The 27416-nt window shown below is 37.5% G+C and overlaps 2 protein-coding genes across 7 annotated transcripts; both read right to left on the reverse strand.

The window, feature by feature from the left end:
* Positions 1-152: 152 nt before the first annotated feature.
* On the reverse strand, positions 153-15985 carry LOC114462587 (FYN-binding protein 1). 4 transcript variants are annotated; one of them, XM_028445528.1, is made up of 16 exons: positions 14980-15985; positions 9677-10163; positions 8075-8180; positions 7680-7726; positions 7520-7548; positions 7333-7364; positions 6906-7032; positions 6657-6819; positions 3587-3745; positions 3446-3506; positions 3256-3298; positions 2976-3138; positions 2101-2134; positions 1070-1107; positions 903-940; positions 153-760 (listed from the first exon to the last, which is right to left on the reverse strand). In XM_028445528.1, exons 1-15 carry the CDS (start codon positions 14980-14982, stop codon positions 933-935), a joined length of 1500 nt encoding a protein of 499 aa, XP_028301329.1. In that variant the 5' UTR covers positions 14983-15985; the 3' UTR covers positions 153-760; positions 903-932. The 4 variants fall into 4 exon arrangements, with proteins under 4 accessions (XP_028301329.1, XP_028301327.1, XP_028301330.1 ...); XM_028445526.1 differs by having other exon boundaries at positions 8075-8183; XM_028445529.1 differs by lacking the exon at positions 14980-15985 and having other exon boundaries at positions 8075-8183; positions 9677-9982; positions 10050-10153.
* A 145-nt stretch (positions 15986-16130) lies between these two features.
* Positions 16131-21762, reverse strand: LOC114462588 (disabled homolog 1-like). Of its 3 annotated transcripts, none has more exons than XM_028445532.1 (10): positions 21416-21762; positions 21238-21330; positions 19882-19997; positions 19228-19326; positions 17969-18100; positions 17671-17757; positions 17523-17570; positions 17283-17345; positions 16796-16883; positions 16131-16398 (listed from the first exon to the last, which is right to left on the reverse strand). In XM_028445532.1, exons 2-10 carry the CDS (start codon positions 21311-21313, stop codon positions 16145-16147), a joined length of 963 nt encoding a protein of 320 aa, XP_028301333.1. In that variant the 5' UTR covers positions 21314-21330; positions 21416-21762; the 3' UTR covers positions 16131-16144. The 3 variants fall into 3 exon arrangements, with proteins under 3 accessions (XP_028301333.1, XP_028301332.1, XP_028301334.1); XM_028445531.1 differs by having other exon boundaries at positions 16131-16476; positions 21416-21760; XM_028445533.1 differs by lacking the exon at positions 21416-21762 and having other exon boundaries at positions 16131-16476; positions 21201-21333.
* Positions 21763-27416: the final 5654 nt, after the last annotated feature.

Genomic DNA, 27416 nt, shown 5'->3' on the forward strand with positions numbered 1-27416 from the left:
ACATACATATTATAGCAAAAACCCTTATTTTTGGATAAAACAAAAATAACATGCAATACCAAAGGTACAGTTTATTTAATGACTTTTCAAAGATATCCTGTTAAAGCATAGGGATATATATATATATATATATATATATATTTTTTTTTTTTTTTTTCACAATTCAGTATGTTTACATGCTTATGCTGAGGTGTATGTGTTACACTTGAAACTTTCTTTACTGAATTATTCTCAATTTGATTGATATCCATGCTGATACATAAAATTAGCACCATTCGGTACTTCCTTTGTTTGAATGAATGGACAATTAAAAAATAAAAATAAATCAAGTGGAGAAATAGAAAACGACTGGTATATGGAAAACACATGGGGAGGATGAACAAGACACTCAAGTATTCAAATGTAATAATTAGGAATCCTGCAAAAACAAAGAAAAATGAACAAAGTACGTAACTAACTCGACCCTCATCAGGAGTAAATAGGTCAGAAGATAAACCCAAAAAAAGCAGGAAAGTACAAAATACAACACAACAACAATAACTGAGACATCACTACCAGAAATAAAACATTCATTTTCTCAGGGCAGTATAAAAGTGCTAGTATGTTTTATACACAAGAAGACAAACAATACTCTTCTTTGTGTCTTAATTCTGCAGTGCATTCACTCATTTAAAACAAATCCTCTTGTGGTTTCACTTATGTGTCTTCATCTTTTTTGTTGTTGTTGTTATTGTTGAGTTGATAGATATCTCGTACACATCTGAAACAAAACAAGACGACAAAAAGTGAAAAGTAATTACGGTAGTACTGTAGAGTTTGATCCTTTTCAGGGTCGTGGGAGCACATTTTAATTTCAGCTACATCAATAAAAGTAAAAGTAAACGTATCATTAATGTCCAGACCTTGGAGATCCTTGTTCAGGTCACTCAGATTCAGTCTCCTACAAAATAAGAGTGATTATTTGAATTGAATCATTGATGATTTAAAACAATGTATCAATGTCTTAAAAAACACACACTTACTAGTGATTCAAGTATTCTTGAAACTGGTAATAAATATTCAAACTTACCAACAGGGTAATCAACATCATCATAAATATCCTCTTCGCTAGAAAGAAAAAAATTATTCAATACAAAATACACCGTTCAAGTTTATTCATTTTGATGTATTGCCCGATAAAAAAATGTCTAAAATAAACAATGTGGCACTTTCTATTATTTTATTTTTTTTTACAATATCAAAGCATACAACACTGTTCATAACAACATTTTGTTCCCTGGTGTTAGTTACAGTGTAAATCATACGTGTAAATGAATAAGAAAGACACAATTAAAAGTTCTGAAGCTGCATGTGAGCATGTGCGCATGCCTCTGCTACAGGAGAGCAACACTCACGGACACGGAGGTACGGTTAGCTTAGCATGAAGGCAGTTCGCCAGTAATACACAAAAAAAGAGAGCAAAGGATCGCAATTTGTAATTCCTATAATGTGGAAATAAGTTCTGGTGAAGCTGCAAACAAAACGTTACCTTGTTCACCATAAGAAACCACCACAGCACTGAGTATGCAGCATTTAAAGCTAGAAATCAAGCTAATGCTAAAGCTAAGCTAGCGCGGCAAAGAGCCATTGGGCTACTGTTGCAAACTTGTATTATTACAAGTGTGGAATTATTCTACAATATTCACTCATCATGACAGTAAAATACACAATCCTAAATTAATCTACTGACGTTTTTCATCTCTCAACCAGTAGAAAACACTGTCAACACCTGATTATGCATGAAAAAAAATAAATAAAAAATTACCGTAATATACCGTGAAACCGTTAGAATTTTGAAAAATACCGTGATATACATTTTTGATCATACCGCCCAGCCCTACTATCCACCTGTCTTCACGACTACACATCCCACAATGTAAAGTGTGAAAATGTCATCAAAAGGCGATGAAAAAACAAAGTTTTAAAAGCTGCAATTTCAACCTTTTCCATCTTTTTTTTTTTTCCCGAACAAATGATCTTTGATTTATTAATTAATGAGGTCTGTACTAGGGATGTATCTAATAAAACACATTCACATAAAATGTAGGAGGATTAACTTACATTGGAATTAGGAGAGATCGAAGCACGTAACCAACTGTGAGAGGAGACAGAAAAGGATGTTAACGATCACTTGGAATTAGGGACATGATACTGGAGGCGTGTACTGGTAAAACATGCTCTATCACACCAGTCCCATAACACTGATGTAATTGTAGCCTTAACCAATCAGATTTGATTAATCAATGAGGCAGTTTGGTTGTGAAAGAACAATGAACAAAGAGGAAATACTTTAAGGTCAGTCAGAGGGGCAATAGAAATAAAATAAAAGACTGGAAATTGTGTTTATTTAATTAATCATAGTAGTGTACACATGTAGTGTTTTTGCGTCAATAGTTATTCTGTATCTGGAAGTACACAAATCTAAGTACTTTTACTAATTTTTTTTAGTTTAAAAAACAAAAGTTGTATCGGACTTTCTTGCTTTGAATGAAATAGAATAAACCCTATTAAATAAATATAATCTCCCTAGTTCATGCTGGAACTGTTTTAAGTTGAAACACTAATTATACATATTTATAACCAGAATAAAGTGGCTTTAACAGAGCTTTAGAGGAAGTCTTTTATTTATTTACATAAACCCCAAACATTTGGTTGTCATTTTAAAGTTGGATGCCAATGCCAATGGATGCTAATGTGGCATATTCACATGTATTCTTAGCATTTTCTTGTTTTTAATATACATTGTCCCTTGAATAAATAAACAAATCAAATCAAAATGCATGACATTATCGCATCTCTTTAAAATATCTTAAAATAGAACATTTTGATAACACACAAAACAAAACTATTATTCTTTTCAGACAAAATGTGTTGGCACCTTTCTCTCTATAATCGACCAAATAAAAAACGTGAAGAGGTTAAATTATGTTACGTACATTTTCCAACGTTGTTCCGACACAGCGCTTTCTTGTCATTGGTGAGCTGTATGACGTCCACCACGTCTCCTTGAGCCACATGCAAATCCTTTCCTCCCATTTTCTTTATGATGCCATTAGGATTCACCATTGCTGTTTCCAGCACCTTAATAGGTCCTTCATACTGCAGGACAACAGTCACAGTTCACATAAATAACTGATAATCAAAGCATCTGTGTGTAGCTTTTCCTGAAACTCTTCAGGGATCTTTTCTGAGCAATCTGGGAAGTTTCTCATTTACCTTAAAATTTTTTTTTAGCTCCTTCTCAGATTTGGGATCTATACTAGGAAATGCAAAAAAACAATGGTTTTAGTTCGATTTTAACCAAAATTTCAGTAAATCACCAGGACCTGGATGATCAAAACGTTACATTATATGTATATAAACACTTTTCTCCTACTTTGTTTGAGTATTTATGTGCAATACACACCAGATTTCAGGTGGAGGTGCAGGGAAATCATCAGTAATAGGCTGAACATCATCATAATCATCTGAGGACAAAGAAAACATCTCGACTGTAGTGATTACAATAAGAGCAAAGATATTACAATATGTACAATATTTTCCTTACCATCGTCATCGGGAAGGAAGTTGGATTCCATACTTGAGAGTTGTGGAGGGTCTGGGGGTGGTGGAGGTAATGTATACTTGTCTATTCTTCTGCTCCGTTGCAGATCACGCTTAATGGCCTCGTAGTCAATATCCACACACGTGTTACTGATGTATCCATCTACGACCAAATAAAGCAGACAAATGAAGCCATATGTAAGACATTGCTGTAAACAGAACCTGTAACATGATTAATTTGTTCTTACTAAAGGCTTTTAACCATCAGAACAATCATCTTTTTTTTTTGTTAAAAAAAGAAAAGAAAAACACCCTCAGAGTTTGGAGTCTGTGAACAGAAGATATCAGGTATATTATAATGTAAATTACAAACATAATTCATAAATAAATCAGTAAGGTTCAGGGAAAGGGTAAGGGTTTCAGTTATAAAAATAAATAAATAAATACAATTCAAATAAATAAATAAATTCAAATTTAAATACATCAGCAGCACGAAAAAAAGAAATTCTTAGCAGAGGTGTAAAGAGTACTGATATATCCTACTGAAGTAGAAGTACTGTTGTTCTCAAGTACAAGTACAAGTACAAGTAAGTCATACATAATATACTCAAGTACAAGTAAAAAGTAGCTCAGATAAATAGTATTCAAAGTAAAAGTTACTAGTCTCTTTCCCCCCCCACGTTTATTGTTGGTAATAAATCTTGCCATGGTTCAATTGCATACAGTAAATATCTCATGTATAAACTTCAAAAGAAAGAGACCAAATCTTGCACAATTGGTACTGAATTTATTTTCCACAAATAAAATGTTTGGCAAAATGTACAATTCTATTAAAAACAAAATAACACCAATTAATTCAATTTAAAATAATCAGGTTCTGAGTAAAGCTACATTCATGAACTCTAAAACAAGGCCATGCCAAATGTGAACAAAAAAGTGGTAAAACAACAGGTATTCATTGCTGTTATTTGATCTCGTTGGTCGGCTATGATGTGTGGTGATGCATTTGATTGTTATCTGGTCATTTAAATTTTTTTGTAGTTTCACAATGTCCGTTAATAATTTTAAAACAAAAAAACATAATTTACTCAATAATGGTTGGGTGTAGAAATGTAATCAATTACTTTACTTCTTTTAGTAAAAAACGTACTTAAAGAGCAACTAAACCCCTGCTTTCAGCTGACCTGCCACTAGGAGGGAAACAAAAAAAATTCCTTGATTATTATGGGTGTTATTGCTTTAGCAGTTAGACACGCCCACTGTCAGCCCACACCGCTGTGCGCAGGGACAGACGGTAATACACACAATGATGTGTCTGTACACACACACATAGCGAGTTCATAAGCTGAAATTTGTCACTACTACCACAGGCACACACAATCATAACGTGAAGCTCACGCACAGCCTTACAGACACCACTCAGGGGTAAACAGCCCTGCTCTCCCACCACCTCGTGCACATAGCGATTAGACGGACACACACGTCCACGCACACGCAGGAACAGACGGGAATATACACATAGCATAGATGTGTCTGTAAATACACACATAGTTTGATGAACCCTCTTATTAGACCAGAATCGGTTCTTTATCATACATACAAATAGTCATCGTCATAGGATGTTTGCCGCTCCTTGCAGGCTGGAGGCTAGATCCATTCCACACGTACAGTATCTACCATACACAAACGAATGTAATTTCTACATATTACTCTGCGGAGGACTAATATGTGAGCGCATACTCAGCGCTCGTGCTCTGTACAGACCTGCTTGGGCCAAGTCACAGGAGTGGACTCACTAAACCGGTTTCACTTGACCGCGAAGACACGTAGACGCTGATCAGGTGTGTAGGGTCATTTATCTTTCACGTTAAGGAATCGTTTAGTCAACCAATAAAAAATTAACTCACTGAAAGTGACATGATGTGAATGAAATGCCGTCATCATTCATTCCCCTACCCTGCACCCCTCCCGCTCCAGAGCTAAACACATGACGAATCGGCCACATTTCTGTTTAATTATGGTTTTCTTTTTTCTTTTTTAAATTATTATCCATTTCGTTTACTCACAGGAGTTGAAAACCAATATTTTCTGAGAAAAAAAAAGATAAAAATATATATATACAGTATGTAGAAAAAACTGAATAAAAAATAACAATGTGGAAAACATTGAATTTGGCAAACAATGATATTTATTTTGTAGATGCCCTATGTAAGTCCTGTTAATGTTTGTCAGTTATTTCCCCCTACGATGAAAGTGCAGTGCAGCTGAGAACAAAGCTAAAGCAGTGGAGAAGGAACGAGTGGCTGGTATAAGGCACATGGATCAACAAAGAAAGCTTGAGAGGCTTGTTTTTATGTCTGATTTATAGAAGCACAGAGTCAAAAACATCACCGCACACGGAACACAGTGGACTTCCTCATTGGCTGTCAATCAATGCTCATTGAGGGCTGTGATTGGAGGAAACCCTCCTCCCTCCTCTCAGCATTTATAGGAGGGGCAGGGCCAACAGTGAAAGTTGATGACGCAGGGGAATCTAAAGAATCCGTTTCAGCCAATAGCAAAATTCATTTGTGATAGCCTGCGTTCAACCCTTAGAGGCCAGTAACTCTGACATTTTACAACTAAATACATAACATTTAAATACTTTTACTAAAAGGTGAAGAGTGGTTAATAAACAGCACCACTTAATACCCAAATACATATGTATTCAGCGGGTTTGGGGTTTAGTTACTCTTTAAGTACAAGTGAAATTACTGATTTAGAAAAATGCTCAAAAAAGTACAAGTACCCATAAAAACAACTCAAGTACAGTACTGTGAGTACTTGTAATCCCTTACTTTCACCTCTGGTTCCTAGCAGCCCCAAGAATATGAATGTACACACAATTCCAGTCTGTCATCATCTCTGTAATTGTATTAAAAACACTGAAAAACCTATAGAAATGTTTCATAGCTGGATTATAATTGTTGATAAGAAAAAGAGGAAAAGCCTTTTAATGTGAAGATGCTTTACTCTTTGGATGCTACAAGTTGAGAAAAGTGTTTCCCTGATACATGACTAATTCTGAAACTCACAGTTTCCACTGAAAGAGCGAGCCAACCATTTGCCCTCCTGGTTGTCCTTCACACGGAGAATCTCCAAGCTCTCGCCCTGTCGAACTTTCAGGTCTAGTTTTCCCGTCCCATACCAGTCATGGCGGACTCTGACTGTATGGAGAACCTCAATGTCACCCTGCAGCTATAGAGAACAGAAAGAAACAAGTCAAACAAACACATGTTCTCAAGGGAATAGATGCATTATTATCATCATTTTCACGTGTTTACCTGAAATTTCTTCTTCAGCTCGTTTAGTTTTAGAAAATCCTCCGTTCTCTTTATGTTTTCCTGTTGCATCTTGAGCTCTTTATTGTCTGTCTCTTCAATCCCATCACTGCTCCCATCCAAACGCTCCCTTTTAAACAATCAATGTCAACAATTACATTACAAAAAATGGATTTCTTCACTTTTTCCACATGTTTCTCTGTATATTTAAATGATTGAGTATATTTCTATAGTTACGTACAGTACATATACCGTTTGGCAATGTGTCTTGTAATTAAACCAGAGGTGTGGATGTATGCCTGAATGTAAAATAACTCAAAATTACTAAACATGAGTACTCTGTTATCATTAAGGAAAAGTTTTACAGCTTGTTCAGTCTAAACTTTAAAACAAATGTTTTAATGATAAAGGACCATTAATGCATACTTACTCGTCAATGAACTCGTAAATATCTTCATCATCCTGCAAAGTGTTTACACAATATGAGCCCTTTACCATTTGGACTACATTTACATTCACGAAGTTTTTATTACAATCTACACTTTATTCAACATTTATCCCTAAAACATTGAGCTTCTGCCATTATGAATGTAATTCTGTCGTCTTTTTTTGCTTACCTCAATCACATAATGTGAGCTGTTCTCATCTGTAAATAAACACACAGAATTTTGAAATTCAAAAATGTTTGCCCACAAATCACTTGAAATGTTTAAATTAATTCAGGATTAATTCATAAAAAGTGAAAAGCTGTATGTGTGCTATAGTTGTCAAATTTACCCAAGTTTCCGATGTCATCGTAGGGGTCCTGTTCGTCCTCGACTTCGCTGAAATCAACAATCAGATACATTTGCAGGGTTAGATACCTTTATTTAAGACTAGGGGTCCAGAAAAACCATATAAACGAGCACAAAAACACAAATACTTAATTTAGACAACTGGCTTTTTGAAGTTTTCCTGTTTGGAGATACAGATCTGGATAAACGTGGGTTATTATCGTTGCAACGTTTGAAAACGTGCCGCTCCAACTATGAGCTACGGCTTTTGATCATGGCTTTCACACATCCTCCCTGTCAAGGTGACAGCAGTGAATCTATGTTTGGAGTTAATGGTTTAAAACAACAATGAAGAGCTGTCAGTTTACTGTAGAGGTTGTTCACCTGTTGTTTACTCACTTAACTGTGATCTGTTGTGGCAGTGGTTTGGGTTTGTTAAACCTTGGAGGACTCGGCGGACTCTTAATGCCGGATGTAACCAAGCTGTTTGTAGAGCTTTGCGATCCTGCTGCAGGAAGAACAAGCAAACATCAAATAAAACACATAAAATACACATATTTCCAAGCAAAAATTATATCGTTCCCTATTACATATTTGTGCAAATACAGTAAATTATTGTGTCATTTTACTGTGCACATTAATCTTTTTATCTGTTTTTTTATGTATAGTGTATCTATTATTTGTGTCTATAGAGTACTATGGATTGTATTTTTGTGTCCTGATCACGACTGAGAGGAGTTACAGAAATGTTGTGCAAAGACAAAAACAGCTTTTCCTAATATGCTTATATTTTGTGTAATTTTTTTAGGTTGTGCTACCGGACTCACAATGCCACTCACTTTGTTGTTGTAGTTGCTCTTCTTCTTGTGTACACTAGTTAAAATCGCCACTCCTCTGTTACTCGTGACCGGCTCGGGCTCAAATTTGGTAGGTATAATCTATGGATGTGTTTACGCATCGACGCTCGGAGCCCGATTTTTGATTTGGGGCACCAAAATTAAAAAAAACCCTGAAAGTCAATTTCTCATTTATTTGTGAATCAAATATGACGATGATTGATGGTACCAAATTATTGGCACATACCAATATATAAATGGGGCCCAGTACGTGTCATTGGGTCATCAAGGGGACCCCAGGGGCCCTATTTTTCAAATGACTACTCCTCCGTTAGTTCTTGTTAGATTGGAATGCAGTTTGGTATAAACACTCTATTAATGAATATGATGAGACGCTCTGAGCCCTTTTTTTGAAATGGGGGGAAGTCCGGGGGCCCTCCCCCCATTTCCGGTAATTTTCAAATTTATGGGAACATAGTCGTGTGATATACCGTTTCAAAGGATATTCAACGTAGATTACGATTACGCCTCGCACAATTCGATTAGGGGCCCGAAGGCCCGCCCCCCTTTTTAGGCCATTTCCATTAAATTTGTTTTCTCATTTATTTGTCAGTCAAATATTGCGACAGTTGGTGGTACCAAATCATTGACACATACCAATATATGAACGGGGCCCGTTACTCCGTATGTGCCACGGGGGCCCCATTTTTCAAATGACTACTCCTCTGTTAATGCTCGTTGAATCGGGCTGTAATTTGACATGGACATTCTATGAGCAGATGTCAAAAGCCTCTTGGAGACCTTTTTGAACTTAGTCATGTCATACAGGCAATTCAACGTACATTACGAATTTACGTCGCACAATTTTGTTTTACTCGGTGGAGCCGAATCATTTCATTAAATTCTCGGGAACGTGGTACATGCTATTCGACGTGGAGACGTTCCGCGGGTCCGACTGTTGTTCATCAGAACTTGTTCCATTTAACTCTCGTTATTATTATCATTTCAAATATTAATAATTTTTAAATTCTGATTTTAAAACATTGAGCATGTGTAAGTACAAAAAATGCTAACATCTGTTTTCACTAAAATGATGTGTCTATTATGTGCTGCAGTCTAAGCTATTTTAATATATAGTATAAAGGTAAGCAATAAAGAGACCTACTATCACGTTTTCTCGGGGCAGGAAGGACAGGGCCTTGCTTGAATCTAAGAAATGGCTCCAGGTTGACTTTGGTGGGCCGTCTAGGTTTTAAAGGCAGGGGGCCCTCGGGTGGCAGGGGTCTCCTCAACGGGGTGACCTGTGCTGGCCTCGTATGTCTGATTGCAGGAGGTGTGCGTATGGGAGATGGAACCAGACCCAGAGATGATCCAGGTTTGGTGCCCCGAGGTTTTTGCTGCCTCAACATCATATTCTGCAGCATCTCCCCAGTCTGTCGGACTTTGTTGATCTCTCCTGGTTGAGCAGAAGCTTCACGCCCAGAAGGAGAAAGTGGTAAAAGAGAGGGAGCATGTCTGGGTTGGTCTGCTATCCTCACCAGGCCGGGGGCAGGAAAAGGTAGAGCTGATGAAGACTTTGGTGAGCTTCTGTCATGACTACCAAGTCTGTTGTTGAACTTTTCCCTCAGAGCTTTAACATCAATTTGCTCCTCCTGAAAACAACACATTAGCACAAAGTTATCTGCAGCTGCTGTTTCAGGAGCAGGAAGTCAGCGTCACAGCTATAACTTCTGTACTGGGGTGCACCACTCGTGCTGCTCTGCAACAACTCACTTTTCTGATTAGGCAAGGCAAATGTATTTGTAAAGCGCATTTCATACACGAGGCAATTCAATATGCTTTACGTGATTAAAAGGTGCAAAAGAAAATGTTTAACAGCTTAAAAATCAAGAAGAACATAAAAATCAGCAGTGAAAACATAAAATCAACAGTAAAATGATAGAAATAGAAAAGAAGTGCCTTTAACTTGGATTTAGAAATGTTCACATTGGATGCTGACTTCAGCTCTGCTGGCAGTTTATTCCACTTTTTTGCAGCATAACAACTAAAAGCCACATCACCTACTGTGAGCTCTGGGCTCCACTATCTGACCTGTGTCCATAGATCTGAGAGACCTGCTGGGTTCATACCTGACTAACATCATCTCTGTATTCTGGATCAAACCCATTCACAGATTTATACACCAGCAGCAGAACTTTAAAGACTATTCTGAGGCTGACTGGGAGCCAGTGTAAAGAGGGTTATGACCCCTTTGTTCTAATGAAACCTTTCAATCTGGAGATGTTCTTTAGGTGGTAGAAGCCGTTTTTGTAATCAGTTTGATGTGACTGCTGAATGTCAGATCTGAGTCAATCAGAACACCATGATTTCAGACTTGGTCTTTAGCTTTTAAAGATCGAGACTAAGTATTTGGCAGTCCTCTTTTTCCCTGCATGTAACCAAAGACAATCGCCTTAGTTCGATCTCTACGGAAAACAATGTACATATAGATTTATTCTGTGTCACTGGATAGATGGATAGATGGATGATACAGTATGTGTATTGCTGCCAGGCCCCATATTTTGCCGTCTTTAGAAGAAGTTCGGAAGACTCTTCTCTATACCGACCTATCCTGATCCAAGTTACAGAAACCTGTGTCCTTGCTGACTCTCCTTTAAACCAACAATAAAAAAAAACATGACCTTATTTAAAGGCTCTACTTTTCTGAATGCTGTGAAACAGACGAAAGTGTAATCCCTGTTAAACTGAAAGTCAACTTAATGCAAACAGAATAGCTGGTAACTCTGTGACCACACACACCCTTAACCTTCCGTGGTTACTATAGAAACACCCTCCTTTCCCTCATGGGCCAATGAGATTACAAAATCTTTTTTTTTTCTTCTAATGGAGGAGCCTCATCTCTCCCAGCACAGCAATATAAGCCGGCACCAACGTTGTGCGCTGAAAACCACAGCAGACACACAAACAGGGGTTTCAGTCTGCAAACAGCTACAGCAGCACAAACATGTGCATGCGAGAGCTTTTGTGCATGTGTGTGTGTCTGTGTGTGTGGTCTGACACATTTTTAACAGCATTGATCAAATGGTTTCACCACAGATCACAGCTGTACAGTTAGGCTGAAAAAACTACATTTTATTCTTATGTTGCAACAAAGAGTCAAAAAGCCCATGAAGTAACTCTGGCACATTAATTGGTTTGGTTTTGATGTTTTTTTTGGGGGGAATGGATTAAACATTTGACAAATGTCTAAAGCAAACTATAGGAAACTCTGATTCCACTGATGGGAAGAAAGACGTTTTGTTTTTGATCAGTCCATGTCTTTGGAGGGACATTGTCGCCAATTGGCTAAAAACTGTTTTTACCACCTGAGAAATATCTCTAAAGTGAGGCATCTATTATCAAAATCAGATCTGGAACTGGTCATACACGCATTTATATCATCTCGTATTGACTATTGTAATTCTGTTTTTACTTGTTTTAATAAGTCGACCCTAAACAGACTCCAGATCGTTCAGAACGCTGCTGCCAGACTTTTAACTGGTGCTTCTAGAACATCCCACATCACCCCCATTCTTGCTACTCTGCACTGGCTTCCAGTTGAGTTTCGCATAGAATATAAAATATTAGTTCTCACGTTCCGAGCATTACATGGTCAGGTCCCTAAATATATCTCAGACTTGTTGTTCCCCTACTCATCAGGGCGATGCCTTCGGTCTTCAGGTCAGGTCCTAAAGACCCCAAAAACTAAATTTAAGACCAGAGGAGACCTGGCGTTCCAGGCTGTAGCTCCCAGACTCTGGAATAACCTGCACCAGTCTCTCAGGGAGCTCAACTGTGTGGACACTTTTAAAAAACTGCTGAAGACTACACTTTACAGTAAAGCTTTTAGTTAACTGGTTTTAAATTTTTATTTGTCCTTTAATGTTGCTGTTATATTTATGCACTCTTGTTTTATTATTCTATTGTGTTGCACTTGTACTTTTACCACAACTCTGTACAGCACTTTGTGATTTTATCTGCAAAAAGCGCTTTATAAATAAAACTTACTTACGTTGGCTCAGGTGGATTTCAAATCAAGAGTTAAATAACACATCCAAAGTTGAATGACAAGCAGAATATTAATATACGTTTACCTAATAGGGTTGGATTCAGTTTCTTTGTTTTTCTTTTTTTCCATATTTACTCTCAAAACTCTTTAAATAATATTAAAAAAAGACAAATTCACATCATCTTTAATGAACTGTGTTGGATATTTGTTACTTTAAACGTCTTTGGTTTCCTAGGAGAGTTTAAGTGAAAAATTCCTCCATTTTTATACAAATATTTACCATATAAACTTATAGACTAGAGGTCATGACTTACAGTGCCTTGCGAAAGTATTCGGCCCCCTTGAACTTTTCGACCTTTTGCCACATTTCAGCCATCAAACATAAAGATATAAAACTGTAATTTTTTGTGAAGAATCAACAACAAGTGGGACACAATCATGAAGTGAAACGAAATTTATTGGACATTTCAAATATTTTTAACAAATAAAAAACTGAAAAATTGGGCGTGCAAAATTATTCAGCCCCCTTAAGTTAATACTTTGTAGCGGCACCTTTTGCTGCGATTACTGCTGTAAGTTGCTTGGGGTTTGTCTCTATCAGTTTTGCACATTGAGAGACTGGAATATTTGCCCATTCCTCCTTGCAAAACAGCTCGAGCTCAGTGACGTTGGATGGACAGCGTTTGTGAACAGCAGTTTTCAGTTGTTTCCACAGATTCTGGATTGGATTCAGGTCTGGACTTTGACTTGGCCATTCTAACACCTGGATATGTTTATTTGTGAACCACTCCATTGTAGATTTTGCTTTATGTTTTGGATCATTGTCTTGTTGGAAGACAAATCTCTGTCCCAGTCTCAGGTCTTTTGCAGACTCCATCAGGTTTTCTTCCAGAATGGTCCTGTATTTGGCTCCATCCATCTTCCCATCAATTTTAACCATCTTCCCTGTCCCTGCTGAAGAAAAGCAGGCCCAAACCATGATGCTGCCACCACCATGTTTGACAGTGGGGATGGTGTGTTCAGGGTGATGAGCTGTGTTGCGTTTACACCAAACATAACGTTTTGCATTGTTGCCAGAAAGTTCGATTTTGGTTTCGTCCGACCAGAGCACCTTCTTCCACATGTTTGGTGTGTCTCCCAGGTGGCTTGTGGCAAACTTTAAATGACACTTTTCATGGATATCTTTAAGAAATGGCTTTCTTCTTGCCACTCTTCCATAAAGGCCAGAGTTGTGCAGTATACGACTGATTGTTGTCCTGTGGACAGAGTCTCCCACCTCAGCTGTACATTTCTGCAGTTCATCCAGAGTGATCATGGGCCTCTTGGCAGCATCTCTGATCAGTTTTCTCCTTGTCTGAGCTGAAAGTTTAGAGGGACGGCCGGGTCTTTGTAGATTTGCAGTGGTCTGATACTCCTTCCATTTCAATATTATTGCTTGCACAGTGCTCCTTGGGATGTTTAAAGCTTGGGAAATCTTTTTGTATCCAAATCCGGCTTTAAACTTCCCCACAACAGTATCTCTGACCTGCCTGGTGTGTTCCTTGGTCTTCATGATGCTCTCTGCGCTTTAAACTGACCTCAGAGACTATCACAGAGCAGGTGCATTTATATGGAGACTTGATTACACACAGGAGGATTCTATTTATCATCATTAGTCATTTAGGTCAACATTGGATCATTCAGAGATCCTCACTGAACTTTTGGAGAGAGTTTGCTGCACTGAAAGTAAAGGGGCTGAATAATTTTGCACGCCCAAGTTTTCAGTTTTTTATTTGTTAAAAATGTTTGAAATATCCAATAAATTTCGTTTCACTTCATGATTGTGTCCCACTTGTTGTTGATTCTTCACAAAAAATTACAGTTTTATATCTTTATGTTTGAAGGCTGAAATGTGGCAAAAGGTCGAAAAGTTCAAGGGGGCCGAATACTTTCGCAAGGCACTGTAAAGTAAATGAGTAGTATTTTCACTTTCTTGCAAAAATGTCTAACGAATGGCCTTCGACATCATACAACCAAAATACAATTCCATTGACTTGAAACTGAGTTTGAATGATTCTGCCATGAAGCCATTAAGACCATAAAACAAAGATTTAGTCTTTTGTATTTACGAGCAAAAAAGATTAAAAAGGTTGATTCGTATAGCAAGATAGATGAGCGTCAAACAGCAAAATGGATTTTGGGAAATATTATCAGTGTTGGACGAGTAAAATCCACTCTTTCATTCATCAGTCACAACTTTTCAAACAAACAGAAAAGATTCACGCTCTTTAAATCTAAAGCCACGACTGAGCAGAATTTTATGAATGCAGAACAATGTCTATGTTAACTCTGTTACAGAAACTTGTGATCAGACTTGAGCAAAATGTTATGATAAAGTCTAGCTACCTCTCATGAAACAGCCAACCAAAGCAGTTTCTTACCATGTTACTTCTTTCAGTGATTGTTTAATGATGCAGAAAGGGCTCCATGTCAATGCTGCTGCTGCTGCTGCTCTACTTGAAATGAGCCCCTGAATTCACTGCAAATAAGGAAATGAGTAACTGCAGCTGCACGACTGGTCATACCACGTGGGACTGAGCAGCAAAACCACCAGCGAGATGTCAGGAATTTTAATTATTGTCTTTCACAATGAACAAACACTATTTTCACAGAAACACAACAGTCTTCATTTGCAGAGCTTGTATTTGTCTTCTATATTTAGGATATATTTACTAAAATAAAAACAGAAAGTGGAGGCAAAGAAAAAAACAAGATAGGTCATTACAGTTTATGGTGCATGCACAGATCAAATGAAGTGGTTATCACAACACGAGAAATATGTTGTACACACTGGTTTTATATCGATAAGCATCAGGAACTAACAAGAAATCAACTTTCCGGATGTGATTTTGCTTTTCTTTTCAATGTGTTGGACTTCTCCATGTAATCATTTCCTCTCACAGTTGCTTCATGTTTTTGGTTAATTGACGCCATGAAACTACCTAAAGCGTTAAATGTGAGTTTGCTCGTCTCTTACCCTGTGATTGACTTGCAACTTTCCCAAGGTATACAATGAAGTTATTTGGTATAACGCTAATGTCACTGTACAACAATTAATAAACCTAAGTACATGAAATAGAAGGATGAATATTTCACCTGCAGCATATCTTGAATGAGAAATGAAATGAAGTCAGTTCTAAATGTCGGTTTTAGCCGATTGTTTCAAAAATGTAATTACAAATTTTAAAAAAAGGTACTTGCAACATAATTGCTCAGCCCCTTTAGTATATACTATATGGGCAAAAGTACAGTATATTTAAACAAAATGTAATAACATTTTTGTTCATAGTCTTTTCATTTATCATCAGGCATGAATATATTCACACCCCTAATTGATAAATGTTAAAATAAAAAAATAAAAAAACATTGCTGGGGCTCTTTTTAAGTGTGCAACTGATTGCTTTATATTGTTTTGCTATGTTTGAGATAAATGAATACCGTAAATCAAATCAAATCAATAAAAAATGTTAAAAAGTAAACTTCATCATTGAAAGTAAAATTGGAACTGTGGAAAACAAAGACATTTTTTTTTCCCCAAACATGACATCACAAAAGCGGGTCAAAGTTCTGATTTGAGTTCTGCACAGATCCTGGTGGGTTCGGGTTTGGAAAGGAACCTGAGGCTGTACTGCCGACGGCCACGCCTCCAAATCCAGGCTGGGAACCCATGACATACTCAGATGGCCCGCCTGGTGTCCCCCAAACTGGCATATTACTGGGCATGTTGGGCCAGGGTGCCTGAGCTGGACCCGCCCACTGGTTCCCATAAGGTCCCATCATCTGGCCCCAGTGCAGAGAGTCTGGAGGGAACATGGAGAGAATCTGAGAAGTGGAGAGCATTGGTTTGTGTTGCTCAGGCTGTGGAGGCTGTGGAGGCTCTGGAGGGGAAACCAAAGAAGATCACCTCGATTAAGCCTTTATGGCAAAATGGAAACGTATACACAGGTGCGCGAAACCAAAGGTGGCATTTCCTGCGTTGTTGCTATTTTGTCAAACTACATCAGGAAGTGAAATTAAACTGAAGCATTCAAAATACTGCAGCAAGAGCACAAATCAGTTCTCTTCAAGTCAAAAGCAGTGCAAAATTAAGATTAACTTCACAGAAATTCTCTATTGCAACTTTCAAATTTAGCTTGTGAAAAAGGTACTGTATATTGGGCTCAAAGGAGTACTGAACACTTTAGTGTTACTGCTAACCTGGAGGACTTGCACCAAAGGCTTGAGATGGAGTCAAAGGATCCTCCAGTGGGATGGAAAACACAGCCATCAGCTCATTATGGGATGTCTGTAAACAAAGAAGAAAAATAAGATGCAACTGCACATTTTACACACATTAACCCTCCAATTATCCTTGGGGTCAATTTGACCCCATTCATTGTTTATCATTCAAAAACTAATAGTTGACTTTTTTTTTTTGGCTTCATATTTCATGACTTCTCTGAATTTGATGGGTGCAGTTGATTAAGCATTAAATTATCATATTTTTTTTTTCTCAATGTGCTGAACACATATTGCAAGCATTGGTGTTCATCTGGAGTCAATTTGACCTCAAGCTGTTTAAGCTGTCAAGTAAAATGTGTTAGTAATATTTGAGGATAATAATTCTCTTTCACTTTACTAAATCAGTCCAAACATTTGGGAGCACAGTGAGACAATGCAAGACTTAAATATTTAACTGTGGTACCGGATTTGATTGTCCCGCTGAAGTGTCTGGTCGTGGACTGAACACACCTTCTGGACTTGTACACTTGTTAAAAAACAAACAAACATTTACATAGATAAAGTTAAATTGGTGAGACCATTATACACAAGTTTAATTCCACAACAATATTCTAATGATTTACTATCAATAAGATAGATGTATTGCGGTATATAAAAATGTACCTTCTTTAAAAATGTAAAATCCCAATTTTTTTTGACTCACCTCCTCTGTTGAGGCTGAACTCAAGTTTAGTGGGAGTAAAGAAATGCTCTGGAGAAAATAGAAGCAAAAAACAAACAACAATGTAAACATTGTTTTTTTCAAAAAGAAGCAAAAACAAACTAATATCATAGGAATGATTTATTTCAACTTGTGCCGGGGTCTCTGAAGGTTTCTGTGGAGCTTCTTCATTCTCGCTCTGACACATTTCCTTGATGTCCAAAAAAACTGGATCAGCCTGAAGAAAAAATTCAATCAATTTGTAGAACACATCCTTACTCTGTAGTGTGGTTGGTAACTAACCAACCAAAAGTGGTTTTGAACTCATGTCTGGAGCGTTCGGGGTAATAACCACTGTTCATAATCTTAGCAAAATGGTGCATTGTTGTTGTAATGAGAAGTGCCTAGAAGTCCAAACTGAACAAGACCATTGAGTTGAGAGTTTTTACCAGATTGGCCATCCTGATGTAGAAGAGGATGTAGCGATCTTCATGATGGTAGATGTAGGCCAGAGCTCTGAGGTCGGTCTCATCTTTGGTCAAAGAACTCAATCTGCTTTTGTCCTGGTCGTGAAGAACAGCCTGAAAAGATGCAACAAGAAGGGTTTTGGTTTATGTATGCTTCCATTTCACACAATAATAAAGCAAATGGACAGAGACTCTTACTCAGAATCAGAATCGTTTTTTTATTGCCAAGTACATTTAAATATATGAGGAATTTGTCTTGGTACTTATAATAAAATAAAATATGAGAAGAAGCAATTACCCATATATCAAATACTGTAGAGGATGTGGAAGTAAATCTATTCTGACTTGTTTAACTATTACTTTGACAATGATAATCAACCCTCAGACTTATTGTGGGTTGACACAACAGCTTCAAATTTAGATTCTCATTCAAAAGATATTCTTACCCTTACACTTGAAACTATAGATCTGGAAAATAGGGCTGGGTGATATGGACCAAAACATATCTCAATATTTTTTCTTGAAATGACAATATACAATATACAGTATTTCTGTCTCTATGGTTTTAATGTGCATTTTAACTGTTTTTATGTGTCCTGTGTAACCCTAGTGGCTCCGGCCCAGGTTGTCATTGTAAATGAGTACTGGTTCTTATCAGACCTTACCTGGCAAAATAACGGTAATATATATGTACAGTATATAATTTTAATTGAAATAAAGTCTTACCAGAAGACAATTCTAGGTAAAATTTGCTGATGCAAAATGCCACACATGCACATTTAACAAACAGCTTCTCAATATGTGCCACTTTGGCTTTTTCTCCTCTAATGGACAGCATGTGTGAGTGAGTTCTTTAGTGTGGCTTGTTTAGGGGAAGGTCTGTGTTAGGACGCACTCAGAAACCCATCTAACTGAGCTTTTCATGCTGTTCTGAGAAGAACTGAAAGCAGCAACTCCTAAAACAAGTATTTTAAAACAAAATAGGATATTAAAAAAGATACATATCGATATAGGAGATATTGTCATTTTCTATATTTTCAGAAATAGAAAACTTAATATATCTTGAATCTCGACATATCACCCAGCCCTACTGGAAACTAATAATACCAATAAGAGTAATAATAATGTAATATATCTAATGCTAAGGTTCACCCTGAGGGAGGCGCTACAACATAAGAACAGGCTGTCAGATCTAATTTAGTGTGTCTCATTGATTCTCATTTATAATAATGTTGACTCACTCCGGTCCTCTCGTCCACAATTTTCAAGCTCCTGGAGCAGATCTTTAACCACACTCTCTTTTTGTGTCTCCCCTGTCTCCTTGCAGCCTCCTCAAAACCCTTCAAGATACACAGAAACATTCAACCACCAATGCACAGTGAAACAGTTGCGGATTCGTTTATTTCGACAAGTATTTTCAGGAATCGTTTTTCTCCTGACATATTTTGACTGTCAACTGCCAGTTTTCATCAAAAGCATTTCCTGAAAAACCTTGTCTGAATAAACGAATCCTCAACTTAAAATACTATTCAAAAAGAAGACACAATGAGTCTGAAGTGTTATGACAGTTTTTAAAACAGTTTTTCACTGAGGCTTTATTACATAAGCCAATGGTTTGACTTGTTTGATGTTTTCATATACTGGTCATTTCTCTGGGCTTATTTGTTTATTTTCTTCTCTTAAACTATTGATATAACCTCTTCATACAAACTCTCCTGGGTGGAGCAAAATCCTCTGAGATTAAATAATAAGATTATGAAGATTTATATTCCCCCACAAATCCTAACAGGAAACCAGTTTCTTTAGTTCCAAGTTTGGGATTAAAGCCTATAATGATTTAAAAATAAAAAGATAGAAAAATCGACTTTGGATGAAAATGCTCGCGTTGACCTGACCTTTAGTTTCATCATGGAGTCGTAGCACATCTTTTCTCCTTGGGCTTCTGGCACCGCGTCCAAGCCGATCAGCTTGGCTTTGTAGCGAACCCCGTCTCCATGGAAACGGGATGTGCCTGTTGCGAAAGGAAAGATAGTGAAGGGGTTAAAGAATGAAGAGCAACATGCTTGTAATGTTTGAAAGTTAGGAGGAACCCTGGGACCTTTCTGTGTGGAGTTTGCATGTTCTCCCCTGCTTGTATAATATGGTAAGTGTGTCCACTGGTGTGACCGTTGTTCATTGATGATGTAATCAACAGCGATGACCACTTCAGGAACCCAAATGACTCAATTTGACTTCAGAAAGGAAAGTTTATCCATATTTGTATTTCTTCTTTTTCTTCTTCTCAAACAGAGACCGATTTTTATCAACACACTCAGAAGTTTAGAAACTTCTGGAATCTGCTGCTGATCTCGTGCCAATATTATACAGTTTGTAAAAATATCACAACACACTTGACCCAAACAGACTCTTCAAACACGCAAAAAAACAACAACTCTATTTCAATACATGACACCTGTTTTTATCGTAGGCTTTAAAACATTCAGCTTCTTCAGCACTTTGCATTTTATAGACTTTTAGTGCACTTTAGTGTCTCATAAAAGAATCACTGCTCCTCACAGTCAATGGCCAGAAAGTCCATTTTTTTTCTCGTTACATCACAATTTGAACGCTTGAGCATAAAAACACACCTGATTTTGATCCACGTGACGTTCGGGCTTTTGTGTAAAAAAGGATTTCCAGTTAAAATCTTGTAACGACTCAAGTACCATGAATCATGTTGTCTTAAATCTTGGATACGCTGGCAGAAGAGAAGCCATGTTCTCAACCCTCTTCAAATGGAAACAAACTTGCCAAAGCCGAAGTCTGGGATTGAATTCGACAAACAAATGCTTTGTTTTGTAAGCAAATCCTCTGATATTTGGTTTTAAATGTATTCTCGCTCAGTGTCATCATAAGGTTAACTTAATAAAGTACTGGGGATAAAATTAGGGCAGAATTTCAAAACTTGGCAACACTGCACAGAATGTGATACCATGATAGCATTTAACCTCTATTAACATTTGGGTTTTTTTAAACGGTTTTCAGTTCAAATCAAGAAAGAAGCGAATGGTGACTTCATCTATTTTCCTTGAGTACGGTATATAAATTCAATTCAATTAAACTTTTATTTATATAGTGCAAATTACAACAAGAGTCATCTCAAAGCGCTAAATGACACCAACTTGACCTTCTCCCAGTTTAATTCTTATTCGTCAGTAGATAGAATTTATTCAACCTCTGCTGATGAGGTTCCTCTCAGGATGATCTCGCACCTTGTGTGTTGGAGGGCAGCCACGTCGTCACAGCAGCTTGGCTCAATGCGGGACAATCTCCATCCGTTTGCTCCATCCTCCTCACAGCTGCGTCTGATTAGAGATTTAGATCAAGATCCAGGAACAAGTGTACAGCACAATTACTGGGAACTATCGATATAAACTGAGCGTTTCTCACCTGCTCTCTGCTGGGAGTGCGTCTCCACTCAGCTAATCCACGGCAGTCAGAGTCAAAGGTCATGTTTCCGTGATGATACATTAACATTCACTGGAAGCCCTGATTCATGGGATCTTCTTTTGAGGAATCACAGACAATGATTGAACTCTTAGAAAAGGGTTAAAGGCTTTCGCTCACTAGAGGGATCATTGAGCGGTCATGCTCTTCCCTAGGGTCAGGCTATTGGCAGAGATTTCTTAAAAATAAAAAATAAAAAAAGCCCAAGCAAGAGCCAAGGCACAATATTTGACAAGCGAAGAATCTCTTCAAAAGAATAAACACTGAAGTCCTCATCAGTGCTTGGAAGCACCACGAAGAAGACAAAGATCTGACCTTCTTGCATTACACTATATACTTTTTAAGGGCAAAATTCAAATTGTATTCATAAAATAGCAACACACGTGTCCAACAATGAAGTAAAGCAGAGTCCAAGAGTCCATGAATTGTGCAGCTTTCTGCTGACAGACACACATTGTCCTGCTGGAGATTTAATGGAACTCTTTACACCGACATTGGCATGACTGTGAGGAATGGAAACAGCTCTTGAAGTTTATTGGAGAGAACCCAATGATCTTACAGTGCTGACATACTTTAGAGCTATGACTCTTATTTCAGAACCCACCATCACTTCTTAGGAAGCCAAGACCCAAAGCAGGAAAATGGTTCTTTCCCAAATTCCCTAATATAATAAATGAAAAGATGTTATAATACAGAATAATTCTAATGACGTGATACACAATGTTGCAGTAAACTAGTTTTACTTTATTGGCAAACCAATACATTTAGGGCCGATATTAGAGTGGGAACTCTACTTTTATATTGAATAGCCTGCCTTATATTTTATTTCTACAAGAAGATACAAAATCTCTAAAGTGAAAAAATCTGATTTCCTGAGAATCACTTGATTTGAATAAATTAACAACCAAAATATCTAGTGTTTGAGGTGTGAAATAATCGCCTCCATTATTAAATCCCCTTCAAAATAAAAGCACATGTCTGTAATCAAAGAAAAATGGGTTTTGGACTCATTATTTGAGAAGCTGAACTATCTTTAAACTTTACTAATGTCAGTGTAAAACTAGTTAGCAGCTGGTAGTTTCTGATCTGGATGCTGTTCTCTTCTAAGTGTCTGTGTTTGTATAGCTGCCAAAAGTAAATTTGCTCTTAATGCTGTTCTGTTGCTGGGGTTTGGAGCTTTAAATGGACAATATTTAATTAAAATGTCACTATTGTAAAAACTTCTACACATTTGTTCTGCAGTGTTTAAGGAGATAGAACACAGAGAAAGGTAAGGGTTTGGTTGGAGATTATTGGTTGATTTATGTTCCAATAAATTTTAAAAAAATCATTTATTTTGGTTGGGCTGTTTAGTTTGTGTGAACTGAGTTCATGTGTTTGCATGTTGTCCTGAAGTGTGGGTGAGTTTAATCCATTGGTTTTAGTTTAGTTAGTCTCACTGTATGCGACCCTAAATAGATGACCTGAATTGGACCTGGTAGTGAATGGTTTAACAAACATAAAAAACGGAAGTGATTTACTTGTATTTTGAGGCGCAGTGTGACTTCTCTGTGAGACACTTTAACCTGAGGCTCCTCCTCTGCCCAGATATGACGTTAAGTCGTTTTTGGGAATGTCCACTCAGGCTCTCCTTTAAGTAAACTGTAGTGTGTCCATTTTACAGAGAGACGTAAATGAGCTTCAACTCCAAACAATGAGATCATTGGGGTTATTTTCTCAGAGTAGATGAACCTCCTCCAGTGTCACAGGGGACATTATACAACTGTTTTCACAGGCAAAGCAGCACTGCTCCCCACCAGTAGACTCTGTCTGGCATCCCAAACCACTCCCAGTACTTTATACATTAACATCCACAGATTGAAGATAATCCGAGAAAGAAAGGCTTTAATTAAAATCCCATAGATTTAGGTCTATTTATAATTATTATAACTACTGCTACAAATACAATTATGGTATTATTATCATTAATAACCATAGTCATAATCATCATCAATCTACATTCCTACCCTCACCTATGGTCATGAGCTTTGAGTCATGACCGAAAGAACAAGATCGCGGGTACAAGCGGCTGGAATGAGTTTCCTCAGTAGGGTGGTGGGCTCTCCTTTAGAGATAGGGTGAGAAGCTCAGTCATCAGATGAGGTGGCTTGGGCATCTAATTAAGATGCCCCCAGGGCACGTCCTTCTGGAAGAAGACACCTCGAGGAAGACCCAGGACAAGCTGGAGAGGCTATGTCTCTCGGCTGGCCTGGGAACGCCTCAGGATCCCCCGGAGGAGCTGGAAGTGGCTGGGGAAAGGGAAGTCTGAGCCTCCCTGCTAAGGATGCTGCCCCCGCGACCCGGCAACGGATTGGATGGATGGATGGATAATCATCATCATCATAATCATGAAAAATGGAAATGTTTGTTGTTGATGAATGACCATTTATAAACTTTTTAAAACCACTTCTTTTTTAAAATAATAATTTAAGAGGATTCATTTTATTACTGTGATAAGTATCATTAACTATTTTTACTTCCGCCAAAGGAATAATATTTTCACCAGTGTTTATTTATTTGTTTGTTTCCCAGTTAGCAGGTTTACAATAAAAGTCCTTAATGGATTTTGACAAATTTTTAACCAAAAGATTCCATTAAATTTTGTAGGAGATCCAGATCAATATACTGATTATGGATCACTTTGAAATCCCTGTCCCTCATCATTGGCGAAATTAAAAATAATTCATATCTCGGTTCGTAATGATGACCAATATTTATGAAATTTGACTTATTTATGTCAGGTTGTTCCTCAATTACATCGCTGAGTTTCATTGGGATCAGTTGTGGATTGACAATTTCATCACAATTTTTAGAAAAAATGGAGGTGCCCATTCATTTTGACTGTACTGTATTGTTATTAATAGTGATAGTGTGAATGTTCATGGTACCATGATCAGGATCACTGATCCAGATAATTGCCAATATCTGGCAAAAAGGAGATTTGGTGCTTAGCGGAGGATTGTGCTCTCTGAAGGCTTTTGTTAAACATAATATTTTTTAAAGAAAATAGGTAAATTTAATGCTGCAAATTGCATATTGTATTTATTCCTCCTGGTGTTGATGGTCCAAGTTATTCAGTAGTTGGTCATCAGACGAATAACATATTCAACCTGAGCAGCAATAGTTACAGAAGAATTGAATAATGATTTTAATTGGCTAAATGTAAGATTTTTTAAATATGATTTACACCCTGTGTGTGTGTGAATGTGAGTGTTTTCACAGGCTACAAACAATAATGTAATCTTAAAGCGTGCTTTTCAATGTATTTCCCCTCATATACAAATGTTACCATTTTTGAGAAGCTGGAGGTAAAGTCGAGGATGTTGCTATGTTTTTGTTGGTTCAAAATGCAACCAATGCCCATTCCCAAGCAAAAGATTAATGAACTCACTCAGTCACCTCTGACACAGTATAAGAGAATTTCTGGGAGTTTTCTCTGAACGCAGATTTATTTTCTGAGGAAAAACGGCAGATTCGACCACGTGAACGGGAGGAGTTGCATTTCAGATTAATCATGGCTTCTTTATGATCTCCTCTCAAGGACAGGGAACGTAAAATGATGTCAGGATTTTTTTTATTACAAGCTTCAGACATCTAATTTTATTTTTTCTTCAATAATAATAAATAAATAGATTTACTCATGCCAAGAGGATGAGGAGGACAAGTGGACTTTCAATTTGAGTTTGCAGCAGGCTCTAATGGATGTTTATTTCATCACTTTCTGTATAGTCTTAAATCTAAATAGTGCCCCAAACATTTTGAAGAGATTGTACTCAGTATTTCATACATAAACATCACCGCCATTTTGTTTTTCCCTGTGTTCGAGTTTCCACAGCACATAAAAAATTTTAAATTGTTTAACTAATGCCTATTGTTTGGCATACTGTCTAGCACGGTCAGGAGGATTAGGATGATGACCGTTCCCACTAAAGTATACTGCATTTCAAACCTACGAAGACAAAAATCTGAAACGCATTGAGGCTAAATATCTCTGTTGATTCGCCACTTTTGAAAGTTCTGAAAACATTTTAAGCGAGAAAGTGGTCATTTGATCCATAAAACTCACAGAGACACATTTCATGCTGACATTTTGGAGGTTTTTGGAGACCCATTATTGTGCTACTGACTAAACTTCAGGTTAACTTCAAAACAAGAGCCCACACAGAACAAAACAGATTAATATTAGTCTGTTGTGCTTTGTCTTTTAAGACCAGCTCTGCAGCCACTCTGTGTAAACATGTGTGATAACACTGACAGTCAGCGTGTGTTCCCGCTTCTACCAACCAGCCTTGTGATATTGTTCACCACCATTTACAGTCATCTCTGTGTGCTGGTACACAGGCTGTCACGGGGAAAGACCACAACTTCCCAGAAAAGTAAGAGCGAGGTGCCTGTGCCAGCATAATGAACACAGCCACAAGGCAGAAATAGTTCAGACAGGTTTAGAAAATAAAGTGTCTATTTGTACGGTTGCCATACTGACAACTTACGGTGCTATTGGTACGATTACTGAAGTACACGTACGTAGAGTCTTAGGGTTAGGGTTAGGTTTTAACCCAATATCGCAACAATTTTTAGGGTTAGCTTCAGGTTTAGGGTAAGGCTTTGTCTTAGTCATGCTACCTAAACTGCCCAAATAGGGGCGCTGCGTACGGATAGAATGTTGGTATATTGATACGGCAGCCGTACGGATAGCCACTGATATAAGTGTAATGAACTGGAGAGGCATTTAATATAATGAGCTTCTTACGTATAATTTACAGTACATTTACAGTACTTTCAATTTGTGAGCCTCTGAACAGAGTAGACCAGTGTTTTTCAACCTTGGGGTCGTGACCCCACGTGAGGTTGCCTGGAATTTAAATGGGGCCGCCTGAAAAGTCTAGTAATTGATAAAACAAATGTATTACTGATTAAATATCGAGATATTTATAAAAATTAAATTATTACATTTTAATTATTAAATCTTTATAGTCTCATCTATTTATCTATATATAGTATTATCTTTTAATCTATCATCATAGCGATCATAGTGGTGTGTTCTTTGACATGGGGGTCCATCCCGAGCCCCGCCCTCTACCCATTAAAGTAGAGAGGAGGATCATCACAGAGACAACAGCAGATAGATTCTGTAACAGTTTTGACCTTGAATGGCTGCACTGAAATTGATGAACTCTTGCATTGTTTTAACAAGCGCTGTAATACTACCCTGGATCAAATGGCGCCTTTTAAATCTAATACTGCATCGTAAAATCGAGCGCCTGTGGCACTCCTCCAGGCTCGAGGTCCATAGACTCCATCTAAGGGGACTTGTTGCCTCCTTAAACAATTTATTAGAGGAGGCGAGATCAAGTTACTTTCACCAGCTGATAAAGTGCTAAAGTGCTCTTCGACACAATTAGTTCTATTGTCTCACCTGCCGCTACTGCTGTCTCTGCACAGTCCAGGGATGGATGAAATGACTTTCTGAACTTTTTTATTGACAAGGTTAGGAAAATAAAAGAGAATATTGCTTCTCCTCCTTCCTGCAGTCAAGTCTGTGTTGACCCTCCTCTTCATAGTTGGTCTTCTTTTAAGTCAGTCTTCCAATTGATGTCTTATCGACCATAAAAAGCATGAAAGTATCTTCTTGTCGTCTAGATGTCATCCCAGCTAGACTTTTTATTAATGTTTTGGAATCAATCGGCCCATTGATCACTAAAATGTTTAACATTTCTTTTGCTGCTGGTGTATTCCCATGTTCTCTTAAACATGCTGTTGTGGAACCTAAATTGAAAAAACCTTGCTTGGACCCAACAGAACTTCAGAACTTTAGGCCAATTTCAAAGATCCTATTCCTGGCTAAAGTTTTAGAAAAGTTAGCCTGTAATCAGCTCACATCATTTTTGGAGGCAAACAACATTTT

This window comes from Gouania willdenowi, chromosome 4 (genome assembly GCF_900634775.1).
Source record: "Gouania willdenowi chromosome 4, fGouWil2.1, whole genome shotgun sequence".
Lineage (NCBI taxonomy): Eukaryota > Metazoa > Chordata > Actinopteri > Blenniiformes > Gobiesocidae > Gouania > Gouania willdenowi.